At 36.6% G+C, this 18640-nt stretch overlaps 2 protein-coding genes across 2 annotated transcripts in view; one reads left to right on the top strand and one right to left on the bottom strand.

Annotated features, from left to right (window-relative positions):
- WASF1 (WAS protein family member 1) overlaps positions 1-15172 on the bottom strand; it is a 61320-nt gene extending 46148 nt beyond the window's left edge. Inside the window, exon 1 of the mRNA XM_011364865.2 lies at positions 14620-15172. The gene's annotated coding sequence lies outside the window, so the exon portion shown is untranslated. The remainder of the gene's footprint in view (positions 1-14619) is intronic.
- A 221-nt stretch (positions 15173-15393) lies between these two features.
- The window catches only part of CDC40 (cell division cycle 40), a 43394-nt gene continuing 40147 nt past the window's right edge, over positions 15394-18640 (top strand). The window contains 1 exon segment of the mRNA XM_011364827.2: positions 15394-15817. Within this exon segment, the coding sequence (XP_011363129.1) occupies positions 15629-15817 (189 nt within the window). The 5' untranslated portion in view covers positions 15394-15628.

Below are 18640 nucleotides of genomic sequence, written 5' to 3'. Positions count from 1 at the left end.
TGGCTAGCCTAGACTTGATTACATGTGGAAACACACAAGATCTCTTAAGGCCCAGGCTCAAACTCACAAAACATTACTTTCACTGAGTTTACTGGCTAAAGTATATCATAAGGCAAGCCTAGACTTAAAGGATGGAGGAAGAGTCAAAGAGCTGCTTATTGTGGTCATTTTTGCAATCTCCCACAGATCTATACATTAGACATTGTGTTAATGCTCAGGGAAATATAACTCTTACTAAGTGCTAGGTATTTGCTAAATGCTATTTATAAGTAGATGTGTATGTTTTTATGTATTTAATCATTACATTAAATCATTACAAAAAGTCCTCAAGAGAGATAGGCTACTCTTATTTTACATGTGGGGAAATTAAAGTTTAGAAAGGCTAGAAACTAGTCCAAAATACTGTTATTACTTATACAGAGCAGAGTCAAAATTGGAAATCAGGTTTTCTTGGTCATACTTAGTTCATTTTTTCCACTATATCACCCTAAATTGTCTAGAAATTGACTGCAATATCCTAGTGTTCCTACAACATTCCCCTAAAGTAGCCTCTAAATATTATCACATAAATATTTTATCTTATAATTTGAGATGTAAGTTTTGATTACTTTGGCACAGTCTATATAGCTTATCAAATCACCTGTGGTCAACTTAAAAAAGAAGTAGTTTACATGGCACATAAGACATCTTGTTTCAGTTTGATTCTGGGAACTTTACTTTTCAAAGGGAAGAACTGATTCAACAAATTTCCACTGAATGCCTATTGCCTATGCCAGTCACTGAAATAAATATTGAAGATATAGCAATATAGTCTTCTCTGATAAACTTAAAAAGTTTTTCCCATTATTGATGCTCTCCTTAAAATTTCTGGGATCTACTATTTTAATTTTTTACATTCAAACCCTGCAAGAGCTGATGAGAATACCCCAAGTTCAATAAATTGAGTCACCTGTAACAGATATTCACAAATATGCATTTAATTGCTGAAGTCAGAAGCATGTCAGTAATTCTCGACTCCTCCCTCCATTCGTCACCCACATCTTTTGTTCCATTTGGTTGATCCTCTCTTGAAAATATATATCTAGTCCATCCACAATTCTCCAGCTCCACTAACACTACCTTGGATCAAACCGCTATCATCTCTTGCTCAGACTATAACTGACACCCGTTTGGCTTGTGTCCATTCCTGCTTTTTAGAGGAGCCAGTGATATTCTTAAAATATAAGTATGACAGTACTTTCTTCTGGTTAGAGCCCTTCACAATAGCTTCTCTATTCTAAATATAATCCCTTCACTGTAGCCTATAAGACCCCGCTTACCTTTCCATCCTTACCTTGAGCCTTCTCTCTGTTGCTCCAGTCACACCACCCTCTTTCCTGACACACTAAGCTCTTTTCCAAGGTACAGCCTTTGTATGCACTGTTTCCTCTTGGCATCACTGGCTCCTTTTCATTTCTCAAGGCTCAGAAAGGCCTTTCTTATCTCCTCTTAAATAGATCCCCTTGTTATCCTGTTATAATGTCCTATTTGTTTCCTTCAGAATAGTATGTTTTCAATTTATAAGCATGTATTTACTTGTCTATTTGTTATATATTTCCTATTAGGCTATAAATTCCATGAGAGTAAAAACGATTTCATTCATTACTGTCCTAATATTTAGCATACGGCTTGCTACACAGTAAGTATTAAATAAATAATTTTCAAAGTAATCAGTATTTACTTTTTGCATGGCACCATATTGGTTTATTCTCTAACAAAAGCGAATAGTAAAAGAAGAATGGATGAAACTAAATTTACCACAGGGAATGAAAACAAAAATGTTTCCAGGGTCAATGCCTGACATGAAAATAAAATTTGTTACCTAAAAATAAGTACCTGTTACCATCACCTTAGATTATTACTAGTCCAGCAAATAACATCTAATTCCTATATGCCTGGAGTAGGTAGGATTAGCAGTTTGCTACTGGAAACACAGGGATAATCACATCACTGCTAGCGTGACTTTTCACAATAGGGTTTTCTCACCTCTTCTTTTTCTCTACAGACACAATTCTCAGGTTAAAACTACGTTGTTGAAATAAACATACAGAAATGAAATTTATACACTAATTTCCAAAGACAGTACAGTGTAGTTCCAAAAACAGAATTTCACTGTTTCTAGCATAAAGGCAGTAACTGTGTTGAAACAGATTTTTTAACAATGGTTGTTTGCAGACAGTTAAAGGGAATTTCTAAGGTCACTTAAAGTAAACAGTATGTAAATTAGTATAATGAACTAAATTTAGGAAGCTAATTCTAAAATATTACATTGAATAATAGCATCGAATAAAGTGTTTTCCCAACTATATTCAGAAACAACACACTAGTCTTTTAATTCTGTGAAATAACATTTACTGCTGCTGGTTATATAATCAATATATGTTTCTTGAAAAACATTTGGAAAATAGTAAAACATATGAAAATAAAATCCACTCCAAATCCCAGCAACCAGAGACTAACAGTTAACACTTTATTCAACAAATAACTATATTTCAGATTGACTACAGTATTATGTAGATATACTCTCGAGAATCTAATTCTCTAAACATATTATGTGTCTTCTACCCAATCATAGACTTCTGTTCATACCATTCTCTTCTCAAAGAATGAACCCGATCTCCATCTACTCACCTTTGGGATTGAGAGTTATTTAAAATCTCTGACCATTTATTTTATCATAAAATTTTTGTGGGGATTTAATAATGTATACTAAGCCTACTGCAGTAAGTGCTATACAAACAGTGGTCATTGTTATTAGCTAAAAAGTCATCTTTAGGGGAACTTTCCCAGATTACTTCAGTTCTTCTAATATTTATATGTCATTTATATTATAGTGTCTCATCATGAGCCAATATATGTCTTATCTCCCTCACTAGGATCTGAGATGATATGGGCAGTTCCCAGGTCTCCCCAACTTTATACTCTCCAGAATGTATACAGAAACTTAAGGTCAATTCAATGTTTTTACACCTATTACCTATAAGTCATTAAGTTAGGAGACACTGAGATGAGTAATAAATCTCAATTTCTGCCCTCATGTAACATAACTTTTAGAGGAAAAGAGACATTATTTAGTGTAAATGACTCTAGGTCTACAAATCCTTTTTTTTTGAAACCCTTGGGGACAAATATATTTCAGAATTTAGAATTTCTCAGATTTTAGAAAGGTAATACAGTATATATATATATTTAGTAACCACTCAGCAAGAACTAGGTCAGCACCCTATAATCAAACATTATTTCTATAGTGAAATGTATATTTACACCTACTGGCATAAATAAAGATCACAAATAGCCTCACATCAGTTCAGGTCAGGTTTTCTCACTATATTGGTTTCCAACTGTTGCTGTAACAAATTACCACAAACTTATTGGCTTACATAATATAAATTTATTTTACAGTTTTGGAAGTCAGAAGTCTCACTGGGCTAAAGCCAGATTGTCTGCACGGCTGGGTTCTTTCTAGAGGATCTATGGAAGAATCTGTTCTTATCCTTTTCCAGCTATCTGCAAACCTCTAGATACTGTCTAGAAGGCTCCTGGCTTTCTTTCATCTTCAAAGCCAACAATCCCATCACTTCTACCTCTGCTTCTGCCTTCACACCTTCTCTGACTCTTTTGCCCCCCCACCCTTTCCAAGGACCTTTGTGATTACATTGAGCATATCTAGATAATCCAAGATAATCTCATCTCAAAATTCTTAATATAATCACCTCTGCAAAGTCCCTTTTGCCAAGTAATGTAACATATTCACAGGTTCTAGGGAATAAGAAATGGAAGTCTTTGGGCGGGGGGCGGGGGGGGCGCATTATTCTGCCCACCAGAGCCACCAAATGATTTAAAAAAGAAAAAAAGCAACTTCCTTTTGGACTTTAGAACTATAGATAAAAAAATTTTGGACCTGTATAACCCTAAAGAGTATAAAGCCAATGATATAAGAAAAGCACAGGATAATTGTAGAAATATAATAAATGAAAAGACCACAACTAGGCTAAATATTAGGAAACACTTCATGAAATATAGTATCTGATGAGAGCTTTCAAAGATACAAAGGACTATGACAGGTGAACCCTGGTACAAAAGGTAATTTTCAGACATACTTGTGCTGAAAGTATGAACAGAGAAATGATGTGATATGACTGATGTTACATTGGAAGATTAACTTGACAGGAGGCATGATTCAAACTGGGAAAGGCAGAAGAATAGCAGATCAGTGACTAATCCAAAGAAGTAATAAGTACTTTAACTAGGGCAGTCGGAGAAGTTGAATTAAGTCAAGAGAGGCAGAATCCATATTTTTATCAAAATAATTTTTAATAAAAGTAGCTACCAATTGTAGTGTTTATTGTATCAGGTACTATTCTAAATGCTTTACATCTCACAAAAAAAAAACTGTGAAAAGAGTTACACTTTATAAATGAGATTAAGGCACAAAAAGTATAAGCAATCCTACACTGCATAAGTAGCATGGCTGGGATTTGAATCCAGGTGGATGTGACTCCAAAATCCAAATAAGGAGGAGCCCAAAGTGACATAATGTTAAGTCCCTAATCTGAAATTTGGACAAATTAACTTCGAGTAAACAAAAGATAGGATATAGTAAAGATGAGAGCAGAAATCAATGGAATAGAAAACAGAAAAAATAATGGAGTGAAAAAAAATCAATTAAACTGATAAATCAGGCTAATGGAGGTCAGGGAGAGATACAAATTAATACCATCTGGAATGAAAGAAACGGTCTCACTATAGATTCCACAGAAATTAAAATAATAGTTAGGGAATATTATAAACAATCTGTGTCAAATTAAAATTGAAAGATACAACTACTAAAGCTTATTCAAGAATAAATACATAGCTCTTTGAAAAAGAAAAACAATATTAGAGAATTTATACTACCAGACTTCAGTACTGACAAAGCTACATTATTCAAGGTAGTGTGGTATCAGTGTGAAGACAGAAAAATAGTCAACAGAACAGAATAAAGTGTTCAGAAGTAAGCCCACACATATAAGGTCAATCGATTTTTGACATAAGTGCAAAAGGCAATTGAATAGAGAAGGATATTTTTTAAATAGTGCTACAACTGGATGCCTATATTTTAAAAAACAAAAACTTTGATCCTTACCTCAAGTCATGTACAAATAGGTCATAGACTTAAATGTAGAAAGTAAATCTATAAAACTTCTAGAAGAAAATAGAAAACCTTTGTGACCTTGGGTTAGGCAAAAATTTCTTAGATATAACACCAAAAGCACAATCCATAAAAAAAATCGTTAAACTGGAATTTAACAAAATTAAGAACATCTGTTTTTTTGAAAGACACTGTTAAGGGAATAAAGACAATCCAGATTGTGAGAAAGTATTTGTAAATCATATGTTATGATAAAGCACATATATCCAGAATAAAGAATCTTTAAAATTCAATTAGAAAACAAATAATCCAATAGATAATGTCTAAAGATTTGAACAGGTGCTTCACAAACAAAAATACACAAATGGCATATGAAAAGGTGATCAAAATCATTAGTCTTTAGTGAAATGCAAATTAAAACCATAATGAGATACCACTACACACCTATTAGAATGGCAAGGATGTAGAGCAACTGAACTCATATCTTGCTTGTAGAAATGTAAAATGACATGGTAACTTTGAAAAACACTTTGGCACTTTCCTATAAAGTTAAATATATGCCTACTGTATGACTCAGCCATTCTACTTCTAGGTAGTTACTCAGGAGAAATGAAAGCATATGTCCAAAAATGACATGTATGTGAATGCTCACAGCAGCTGTATTTAATAGCCAAAACCTGAAAACAACCCAAAAAGCCATCAACAGGTGAATGAATAATGTGTTATTCATTAGAACAGTATTCATACAATGGAACAGTATTCAGCAATAAAATGAACTAATGATGGTTTTGACAACATAAGTGAATTAAAATCATTATGCTGAGTGAAAGAAGCCAAACAAAAAAAGAATATATACTACATGATTCCATCCGAAGTTCTAGAAAATGCAAAGTAATCTATAGTGACAGAAAGTAGACTAGTGGTTGCCTAAAATAGGGATTACGGTTGGTGGAAGGATCAGGAAGCATAGGATACAGGGAATACAAAGGAAAAGTAGGAATTGGCGGGGGGGCAGGGGAGGTCATTATCTTGACTGTGACAATGGTTTCAGGAATGCATCCATAAATCAACACTTATCCAATTGTACAATTTATTGTTTGGCAATTATATCTCAATAAAGCTCTCAAAAGTCCATTTAATCAAAAAGCATTAACTACTTATTTTAATACTCCTATGTTATAAAATTCTTTTCTATAAGCTATTACCAAAAATACACGATCTAAATTTATGATAATGATATTAGACATCAACTTCAATGTGCAAGAGGGTAGTTTTTTAAAAAATATTTCTAGTAATATGTAAGCAAAAAGTCTTAAACACTAATGGATTAAAATAGTGCAAATTCATACAAACTCAGGTAGATCAGTGAGCCTTGCTGTCTTGTGTCAACATATTACAATCCTATTCTTAACCTGAAAATAAATGCAGTTATCACAATGGAAAACTGGTGTTGGCTTTAACAACTCCCATCCCATTACTAAAAATAATCTACAACTATAAAATAGTAGATAAGTTGGGTTACTAGGCATTTATAATTTGCTGATGTCAAAATCAAAAATTTCTCCACAGAAATCATTTCACATAGTGACGAAGTTCCAAAACAGTTCCCAAACCCTATTTAAGCAATAGAGATTAATTATTCTCTTTCTTCTGTATTACCATTTTTCCCCCTACTGTATTATCAGCACACATGCTGTAATTTCATTTATTTAAAAAAAAAAAATTAACAAAAACAAATCTCTCTTGGTCCCACTTCTCCCTTCAGCCACTCTATCTACACCACCACCACCCGCTTCCCACCAAACATACACCCTGATTTCTCTGCTCTCCTTTATGGCAAAATTCCTCAAATGAGTTCTGATTCCTCTCTTCCAATTCTCACTTAAATGTGTCTCATTCAGGCTTTCATTTCCAACACTGTATCAAACTACCTCATCCAGGTCCATTATCTGCTATATCCAGTAGTTAATTCTCAGGCTTCTTCTCTCAACCTCTTAACAGCACCTGACACAGTTGTTCACTCCTTGAAATCACTTTCTTAATTTGGCTTTCAGAAGACCAAATTCCTGGCTTCTTCTCGTCTTCTGTACCTTTAAATCTTAGAGTGCTCTAAGACTTAGTACTTGGATCCTTTTTCTTATTTTTACCCCTATTGACTTCATTGGTGATTTCATATTAAATTTTCTTAAAATGAGATATACATCTATATGTAACTTAAAGAACTTGTATGGTTCACTGTCATCCTAAAATAAAGTCAACTGTAGATAATTCCACAGTTATCTACAGGGAGGCAGCTACAGATGAAAAACAGATTTGAATAAAAAAAAGTTAAAAAGAAAACAAAGTGAAAATTTTCAATATACCATCACCATCTTTCTTTAGTTTAAATTCAATATTCCTGGTAGAGAGAGTCACTTAAAGATAAAAAATAATAAAGCTAAATTGATGAATACCAAAACAAATATTTATTCTACTCATTTATTATATTAGAAACATTTAAATACCACACTGAATATTTCATTAAAATGTAAATCAGAGCCTTAACTATGGTCCTGGTCCCATGGGACTATAACAGTAACTTATATTAATCTAGACCTGATTCAAAACACTTTTTATAGCAATTATCTCATTTTACCCTAAAAAAGACTCCATAAGATTATTACAGAAAATACTATTTTAACCAGCAAATTTAATGAATTTAAAATTAGTTGGAGAACTCATAAATCCATCCCTACTATAAGAAATATATTTTAAAATTCATGTTCAACTGATGACAAGTTATTAAAGTCATCTTTCTGTACTTGGTGTAACATTACAAAAAAGAAATTTACATTTTCTTTTTAATGCTAATGAATGAAACTGAGTCCTTTACATACACATCATTAAGAGACATGCTTTATTCCATTTATTTCCATGACTAGACTGACAATGAAAATTATTTTTATGATATTAACACTAATCTATACATGAGGTACAGTTGTTGGCTGCCTCTATCACAATAAAAAGACTTATTTTTGCAAGAAAGAATACATTTATAATTAAGCACTCACTAGTAATGCATGACCTCTTTGATGCCTACAAGATTCCTATCTCAAATGATGTGGCTTGTACTGCCTGCCAACCCCAAAGTGTTAGAAGCATACACACACACACACACACACGCACAGACTAGAACAAGACTTTCTAAAGCACACCTGATCTCTGAGGGCTCCACTGTCAGTACTTCCAGTCCTGAAGACTGAGTAGTAGCACCTTCCCTTCTATTACTAAGCACATCAAGTATCTGAACAAACTCTTAAATAAAAGTTCCATCTCTAAGAACTCCATCTCTGAAATATCCCTTTTCAGACCTAATATTCTATCCTATCAATCCAATTCCGTATTATAAAATGTATTTGTCTTTACCAAGTTTCTGGAATCCTTTAATTCTCCTCTATTTTCAAAACCATCAATATACTTTTGGCTTTGCTTCCCTGCCTACCTCACTAGCATTTCACGTTCTTCTTCAAAACACTGCTCCAAACCACAAGATCTTACCCCCGGTCCCAACAGAACAGACACATCAGAATGCAACACAGTATATCTTCTCTGATCACATCTACTACATCCTCTTCTGGTTTTCCCTTTAATTTTCACTTTGTAAATATTAAGTCAGGAGTCAACGGATTCCAGTTCTTTCTATATACTCTCTTCTCCTCATAAATCTATTTCCAGAATCTCGAACTATCACTATAATTACTTATATAAACAACTCCAACATTCTTGTAAATATTTAGTCCTGTGCTATCAGTCTGCCAGACAGCAACACAATTTCTTATTAATCCAAATTCAACATCTCCAAAATCAAACTCATCATCATCAATACTCCCCACTCTCCCAAAAAAGAAAATTTACCCATTCTTTGAACTTCTCTATTTCTAGTAACAGCAACAAATCAGTTAAGATTTGAGATCATCTTTATATTAAAGCAAAGTACTAGATTCTCTACTAATCAATGCAGTAAACCTAACTGTGTAAATTACTGGCAAAATAACTGAATTCTCATCAAAAGGATATGATACAGCCATTTTCATTCAACTCCTTTAATGGTACACTAATTTGGTGCTCTGCACGTGGCTTGAACTCTGGAACCAATTCCCAACACATATCTCCAGTTTTGCTACCTAACAAGTAAATCAAAAAACTCCATTTTTCTCCTATATCTAAAGGAAGCTTGAGTCAGGAATAACCATGAGACTAGGCAGTTAAATTTTAGCTAGTATTGTGAAAGATTCTGTAGCAGTCTAAACTTAAAGCTAAGTTTCCACCTCATAAAAATGAGAATTATATCTCCTCATGGGGCTGTTGTGAGGATTTCACCACATATGCCTAGTACAGTGCCTAGCATATAATAGGTGCTCAAAAAATGGTACTATTATTATTACTGGTGCCACTATTGAGTCAGGAGCAGTACAGTCACATGGGAAGCCATTCTGTTTCTCCAGGGGGCAGTGTACAGCATATTTTTGTTAGAGTGTTATTTTAAAGCAATCTACATCCCAAATTCCTAGAACAATTCAAATTTTGATTACTGTATTCTATTCCACTGTTCTTTTCAACCATTCAATTCCAAAAATATTCACTTTGCCTCCAACCCTAAGACACCCAAACTCCTACCATGCCCAAAGTTCTACAGCACTCAAAGCAAGGATGCCAGACTTAGCAAATAAAAACTCAAGATACTCCATGTATTATCTGACAATTGTACCCCAAGGCCACATTACATCTCTCCACCTTCATACACCCACTACAATCCAGCAGTTCCCAACCTTTCTGGAACTAGGGATCGGTAATCCTATGAGAATCTAATGCCTGATGACCTGAGGTAGAGCTGAGGCAGTGATGCTAGCGCTAGGGAGTGGCTGCAAATAGATGAAGCTTCGCTTGCTCACCTCCTGCTGTGCGGCCCAGTTCCTAACAGGCCACGGACTGGTACCAATCTGTGGCCCAGAGGTTGGAGACCTCTGCTACACAACCACAGTTCCAATATTTTTCCTTATAAAAATAATTCTCTGGAGAATTCACTGTATGTGAACTTTCTCCAAATAAAATATACCTTGACTTTACTTATAGGCTATTGGTAATTCAAAATAGGAAAACGAAATTATCTTAATTGTTTCTTGGTGGTGCTGGGAGTTAAAAAATAAAAATAAAAATAAAATTTAAAAAATAAATAAAACCACCCTAATAAAAACACTCCTTTAAAAACCTAAGAAGTCTAGCTTCTAAGAATAGGTATGTGAGAAGATTAAGACAATAATCTTTTCAGAGGTAGATCCAGAAAGGAGAAATTCCCTGATAGGAAATATATAAAGAGTAATACTAGAAAGGGAAAATGAACTCTCAGAAAAAAAGGGTTATACTGTGCTTCTAAGTGCCTCTGAATTTTATGTCAGTGAAAGGAATCACAGAGGCCATCTACTTCAAGGTTCTGAGAAAACCGAACCCTTGCTTGTGAGATAAAATGACTTATATGATTTACATACATCACATAGAAGATCCTAGCTCCTTCAGATTTCTCTCATTCTCTGACCTGTGCCCCAGATGTTGTAAGACTGCCATACACACTAAGATCCTCTTCCTCTCCAGGTCCAATGGGTGGGTATCAGAGGGCAAGTTCCTAATAATGTCATGTCTAACACAAAAGAAATGTATTCCTAGCATTTCAAGGTAGATTATGAATCAGTCGATTTTCTCATAGAGGTATTATTGTACACAGTATTATAGGTATTTTCAATATAACACATACCAATTTTAATATAATTTAAAATTTTTCTAGTATTATTAGTTAGCCAAAGCCTTTAATTCAAGTATATTATTGGTTAAATTTGGTAGGCTACCTGCAAATCTAACCACTGAGCATATTGTTTCTGAGAAAGTAAGTTCCAAGTTCTAAACCATTTTACAAGTTTTAAAGTATAAAAAAATCCCATTCCAAGTTAGGAGCTAACAATACACAAAGACTCAAAATTATAAACTAAATGTGATCACTAAAAACACATTTCAGAAAAAGTTTCATTTTATAAAAAGCTCCACACCTCAGGGGTCATTTAAAATTAGGCATTTGGGCACGTTTGGCACAAGATACAATTTATATACATCTTTTTATTAATATTTTACTGGAAAACCGAAGTAAGTCAAAAAGAATCAAACATTATTTCTATACTCATCTAATTTAGGAAAAATCTAAACCTTCAATGTACATTTTCATGAAATGAGGCTTAACAGGTAAAAAGAAAATTATCATTTCATAAATGAAAGGTTTACAATCTATATATTATATAATAGCTAGCACTTTATTTACCTGTTCAGATATAATTCCTATATCCACATGTTTTTTTGAACTAACATGTGGGTACAGGAATTATATCTGAACAGGTAAATAAAGTGCAAAGAACCTCCAAATATAATTTTTTTTTCCTCTATGAGATAAAGTTACATGTTTCATGGATTAAAATTTATGTTTGATAAATCTGTTTTTAAATTTCTACTCAGTACAAATGGGTATTCTTCACTCATTCATTTTATGTGTCCAACAACAACTCATTCATTTTATGTGTCCAACAACAACAAAAAAACTGAGCCCTTGCTATTTGTTAAACACTCTGCTATCAACTTTGGATTTATGACAATAAGCATTAAATCAGTTGCTGTCATCAAGGAGCTTAGAAAAATCTTGAGGTAAGTGTATTTACCCAAGTAATGACTGCTGAATTTTAGTTGATTGTTTAAGAAAACATTTAAAATATAATCAAATTCTCAAAAAAGAAACTATACAAATAGTAATTTTAAGGACACTGAATAGTCTTATCATCTATATGAAGTGTCCCCACAAATTAACCAAAAGCACTGTTTCAGTAAAAGTTCTAACAACATTTTAATAGTAGTTTTTGCTATGAAAATTAACTGAGTTAATCCTTCAATAAGGAAATCAAAAACTACTATCTACTGTGATAATGAAAATCAAGTACTTGGAAATGATACCTAGTCTGAAAAAAAGCAAAATGTATACTTAAATACAGTATTATATAATATTCATATACCATCTCTGAATATATGGTTATTTACAAACCTGATTAATAACATAGCTCCATAGCATACCTTACAAATGATCACAACTATGTATTTTGGATTGTGTCAACTGCAAGTTTTTCAATGAAAAAGGCCTTAATGTTTTCTGGAGATTTTATTTTTCAAAAATTTAATTCAATAATTTTACTTGCTTATTACCAAGTCATATAATTTTTTCATCAATATTAACTATACCTATATTTATGAGTACATATAGATATTAAGTATAATACCTATTAAATTTGTAATTATTAAAAATTCATGATGGATGAGAAATATTCAACTGAGAGCCATATCTTTCCAAAGCAAAAGTCAATGTAAATCAGCCATTCTAACATGCCACAGAAAATCCCAATGACATTTTTTCATTGTATTTTACACTGAAATATCTGTCATCATTCATTAGCTAAAAAATTTAAATTTTCTTTAAAAGCATTATGAAAACATCTTTACTGAATTTATGCATACTACAAAGTGGAATCAATGGGCATTTTATCTCCATTTACATGTAAGGAAACCAAGGCACAAAGGTATCCATTTTGTAAATTGCAAGGTCATTTCCTAACCAAGCAACTGATCCTACATCATCAAATTATATTATATGTGCGCCACTTCCAAGTGCCATAAAACAATTACTGTACCTTAAAACAACTGCCTCTGCAATGACTATGTGCAATTCTGTTTTATCAAGAGGGTATGGCAACAAGCTTAAACAAGAAATGCTGAAGAGGGAAGATTACAAAAACAAAAAGAAAACACTTATTCTTGGTAATAAATCATTTATTTTAAAATAACGAGATGTAAAGTTTTTAACATAAAATCAAGTAACAGTTGTTTCTTCTGTATTCAAAAAATATTTCATATTTCAGTAAATCATGCAAAATTGGAGCTTACACATCCTTGAAGACAAAAGTTAGAAAAATAAGAAAAAAATTTGTAACAAATATATGATATTGCAAAGAAAAGAAATGAATAAAAAATAAAATTTAGACAAGTTAGGTAAACTTGTCTAAATTTTACGGTAGGTAAAACCTCATCTTAAATATTAAATGCTTCCTTTCATTCAACAGAAGGCTATGATTCGCAATCAAATACTGTTACTGAAAAATACAAAACTTTTCTTATTCAAAACTTAAGAAATTTTATATCATGTACTTTATTTAAATATTGACATAAATAAAAATACTTTTCCTAACAGAAACTTATAGCATGAGAATAACTGTTCTTGAGAGTTCAAAGACTGAAACTGCATTTATATTTATGATATAGTGCTATCTATTGACAATTAGAAAAATGAAAGTTACCTACCATACAACTTAAATTTAAGAACATCAGACGGGTTGAATAACCAATAAATCAATTACATCAATTACTGGACAGAAATAAGACTTAGCTAATACGTGAATCTAAGATCAAAGAAAAAATTAAAATATAATCCAAGGCACGCCTTGTACAGAAATGGATAGGATTAGACCAAGTCGTATTAAAGTACCTAGTCTAGCCAGGGATTAGTTAATTAATCGGCTATAGGACAGGTTGTGAACGTTCAGGTCAGATGTGCTTTCTTTTCATCATTATTCCAGTTCATCATCCGCAAGTGCAAAAGGCTTCAGAGTACCGAAGCTAGGGGGCATGCTGTAGCAAGGGGAAAAGAAAAATGGGAAAGGTGCAATGGATGCTGCATAGTTGAATAATTATCTGAGTGGCACAATGGGCGAGTCCTGCCGACATCGGAGCTGAGTGAGCGGCTCCCTAACTCTGCCGGAGGCATCCCCCATTAACAGGCATCAGAGGCAACCGCCCCGCTTCGCCTCCTCTTCAAGCAAAGAAAGGGATCCCCGCACTCGCTTTACAGTGATGTCTCTAGACATAGACGCGCGGCGCAAACACGCAAACGCCTAAGCTTGCTTTACAGAGCCCCCCGGCACGTAGTGCAAGGGCTTCTCCGCCACCCGTGCTGCAGCCTCTCCGAGAGCCAGGACGCACGAGGGCAGATAGTGGGTGCAGGGCAGGGGCGCTCAGGCGGTGGCATCTCAGGTGAGACCGGCAGTCTCTCCCCGCCTAGAGAAGCCTTGGGGCGCTCCCTGCAACCCAGACCCCAGCGCTCCCGCCGGCTGCCCTCTCCTTCGGCACCCAGCCGGGCTGGCGGGTGGGCGGCGGGAGCTCGGGAACCGGCGAATGGGGGTGGGGGCTGTCGCGGGGGAGGCGCGCCCATCCCCGTAACCTTTGCGGGACTAGAGCTCCACACACACCACATTCTCCGTTCTGGCCAGTGAGGGAGAGTTCCTCCCCAGAACCCCCTCCCCCCAAAACACAGTTCCTGAGAGACTCGTGCTCACCGTGAAACCTTGGGGGGCTCTTGCTTTACCCCTTCTTCATGCTTCGGCGGCAGCCGCCGGTCCCCCTCAGCTCCCGGGACTCCACCTAGAGCCTCCAAGAAAGACAGGCGCCCGAGCAGAAACCGATCCGAGCAGTGGCCGAGGTTGCGGACCACGGGGAACGCCGCCTGCGGCGCCCGCCGGTCGCCGGACCCACAGTGTGCTCGACGCGCGAGTGAACAACACCGCGAGCCGCCGCCGCCGCCGCCGCCCCCCACCCGCCCCCTCCCCGCACGCTCCGCTCCACAACTGGGCGCCGGGACCCGCGCCTGAAGCAGGGGGGGACCGCTGCACTCTGGTCACCTAACCTCCCATTCTTCCTCTCAGAGGCTATTCCCCGCCAGTCAGGGTCATCCAACTTAAGATTCTCGCTGTCCTCTTCAGCCTCCAGTGCCTAGGTGCAGTGGTAGTGGGAAACACAGCCTCCGCCCACTCACCCATCAGCCGGGGTGAAAAATCAATCTTCCCCCCCCTTTTCTGAGGTTTTATGGTATTGCCCTAATCCTCAGTTTGGGGGAGGGGGAGGAGAGAACAGTGCTAAACCAGGGAATGAGGGAAGATGATAGCCAATTGAATGAACTATCCACTCAGGGGCGGGGTCAAACAGATTCCTGCCCGCCCCGCCCCCTCACTCCAAACTACATTTCCCATTGTGCCTCTCTCACTTCTCGTCGCGCTGCACGCCGGGAGTGCAGGACTTGGAGGCCGCAAGGTATATAGGAATTCGTAGTCTTTAATCTAGCTAAAAAGGTCCAGAAAATTATAAGCTATTATAATTCTCTCTATGTCCCTAGACAAATGTTTCCAAATCCTCAGTTATGTTGTACTTATTCTAATGTAATTAATTTGTTTAAAATTTCATAAATGATTTCTTAACAAAGAAAGTATATGTGTATCACAGCAATCTGTCAGGACCTGGGAGCCGCTTCTTCTTCCGCCGGGGCCTGTTCGCCGAAGTTCTGTTGCCGTCATGTCGGCTGCTATTGCCTCTCTGGCTGCTTCCTATGGTTCGGGTTCAGGATCCGAATCGGACTCGGACAGTGAGGGTGGACGGTGTCAGCTGCCAGCTGCCGACTCCCTCATGCACTTGACTAAATCAGCTTCTGCCAAGCCTTCTCTGGTAGTGGCGGTGGACTCGGCTCCAGAGGTGGCAGTTAAGGTAAGCGCTTTTGCCTTTTTGCGGTACGGGAATTGGCTTCTGCTCCAAAATCTGGCAGCGCTTGTATGGCCCCAGGTTACTTCTTCCTCAGTGCTGGGAGGTAAGTTACTAACTCTCTTGGATCTTTTTTTCCCACATGCATTTTCCTTGGGAGAAGTCGGGGGTTGGAAGTTCAGGACAGCCCTCCACTGCTCCCCGCTCTTGCCTCCGGCCATCAGAAATCAAGTGGGAAGGAGTGAAATCTGAATTTATGGATTAGGATGTGGCCTGAATAGAGCAAATGTAATCTTAGAACATAAGAAAAGCTAACTCAGTACTTCTCAAACTAGTTTTCGCCGTCAGTCGAAGGGCTGACTTTGTTTTGTTCTCAAGTCAGAACTAGATTCTGATCCCAGCTCTACCACTTGTGTAGCCAAGTTATATAACCTCCTGTTTCCTGGCCTGTACAATGGAGATAATTTTTAAAGCACCTGTCTATATGAGAGGGTTATTGTGAGAATTTAGTGAAATGATGTAAATAAAGCTTATAACACAGCCTGGTATATAGTAAAAGTGCAATAAATGTTAATTAGCTCTTTTGATTATATATGTCCTTAAAATGAGAAAAGGCCTTGGATTTAAGAAACAGTATGCATGATCCCAAATGAGAAAGGTGATAGAGGGAGAAATTGGGTTGTATAGTTCATTAAACAAATATTTCTTGAATACATGTTTACCAGGAAATCTTTCTAAAGGCTGAAGATACAGAGGCCAACAAGTCTTTGCCATCATGATGCATACATTCTAGTGGAATAAGCAGCAAATAAAATGTGGGCAAATAAAGTGGTCACAGATTAGTTTGAGTACTGTGAGGGGAAAAAAATAGTAGGAATAAGGTAGGAGTATGACTTCAGTAGGTTGGTCAGGAACATCCTCTGAAAAAATCAGCTTTGAACAAGAAGTCAGCCATGTGCAAGCTAAAGCAAGCGTTTCCAGGCAAAGGAGACAGCAGGCCTTGAGATGGTAAAGAGTTTAGTGTGTTTGAAGAACTGAGGGAAGATTAGTGTGTCTAAAGCCCAAGGAGAGCATCCACCAGTTAATAGTATAGGCCCAGTAGAGCCTAATAGGGGTGATCAGAAGCTCAAGATGTGGTGAATGGAGGCAGTGTGCAGAAATTTGTTTTTAAGATGTTCTCAAGTCTAATGTTAATAACTTACATCTTTTACAGGTGTTTAGTGAGTTATTTATGAACTTTACTTTTTACTAATGGACAGCCGGTATGAAAGACTGCTTAAAACTCCCCAACCTTACAGCCCTTCAGCAACCTCCTGAGTCTTCATTTCATTCCTTTCACAGCTCAGCTTTTGGGAGCTCTCTCACTTCATTGCATTTTCTCCTCAATGCAAAGCAGCCTAGTTTTCTTGGGAAAACTCTTGGAGTTGTAAGACGTCATAAAGCATATAAAGCATTTAGCACAGTGCCAGGCACACTATCTTTATTATTTCCAACTGTAAACTTGCTAGCTCTAGAACTATTAAACTTTTCTCTCAGGATGGTTCTGAGGCACCTCCAATCCAGTGTGCAGAAAAATTAATGCATTTTTTTCCCCTCAAAATCCATTTCACCTGTTTTTCTCATTTTGATTAATGATCCTATCCATTAATCCAAGCAAGAATAGAAGTGTCTTCTCTTTCTATTCCTTCTTCCTCAGCACCTGAACTTAGTCATTCAGATGGTTTTAACATTTCTGCTTCATTAATTTCTCTCAAATCAATTTCTTCCACTCTGTTTTCACTGACACAGCCTTACTTCATATCTTCCCTCCTTCTACCCGGTGTCATTCTTGACTTGACTTTTTCTCTTAACCCCTACTTTTGGGTAGTGGGTCCTGCCCATTGTGATGCAGTAATGTTTATCAAATCTCTCCTTCCTCTTCTACTGTTACCATGTAGTTCAGATTCTTATCATTTCTCTTCTAACAATGATAATAACCTTCTAACTAGTCTTTCTACCTCCTCTTTTTGTATCTCCCAGTTTCATACCCCATTCTTTCTTCACAATGCACCCAGAGTGATCTTTCTAAAATTCAGTGGTAATCATCACTTCCCTGCCAAAAGACACTGTGTTGCCTACTGGGTAATTACTAAGTTCCTTCTGTAACATATGAGGCCTGTTATTCTCCCGTGCTGAACTCTCTACAGAGGCTCAAAAGACTTCTCTTCTTTTTTCATCTCAAACTTTTTCCCATACTAGTCTCTACCTAGAAATCCCTTGCCTCCTGCCTTCCTTCTCCCCTCCCCCCAACCAAACTATACTGTCCTTCAGTCTCCTGCACATGTTTCCTCTTCTGTCTACCTTAGCACCTTTTCGTACTTCAGCTCTAGCACTTGCCACATTCCTATAATTTGTTAACCTTTTTCTTTCCCCTGGACTATTGTGAGACCCTGGGGACCAGAGATAGTTGCATTGTTAGCTTTCATGTTGCCAATGCCTAGTATACAAGATTAAGGGAAATATATTTAGTGAGAGAAAGAATGAAAGAATAAGTGAAAAAGAAGTCTTTTGAGAAGCATGTACATTGAGAATCAATGTATATTGATGGAGTGGAGGTGAGGGGGATGACTCTAGAACTTAGTTCAATGACGTCAAGAAAATCCAGAAAGGTTACTTAAGGTACCAGAGGTCCATTGGAAGCAGAGCTGGGCTAGACCCTTCCGCCTCCCGCCCCAGCGATCTATGTTCTATGATGATAGAGTAAGGGACATTGATCATCACTAGTCTGTGAACCAGCACTTGCTTATATGAAAAAAAACAACAACAAAAAAAACCCACTAAAAACCTTGC

This window comes from Pteropus vampyrus, unplaced genomic scaffold, assembly GCF_000151845.1.
Source record: "Pteropus vampyrus isolate Shadow unplaced genomic scaffold, Pvam_2.0 Scaffold101, whole genome shotgun sequence".
Classification (NCBI taxonomy): Eukaryota; Metazoa; Chordata; class Mammalia; order Chiroptera; family Pteropodidae; genus Pteropus; species Pteropus vampyrus.
The sequence above is the reverse complement of the archived record's forward strand: the minus strand, read 5'-3'. Positions and strand labels throughout refer to the sequence as shown.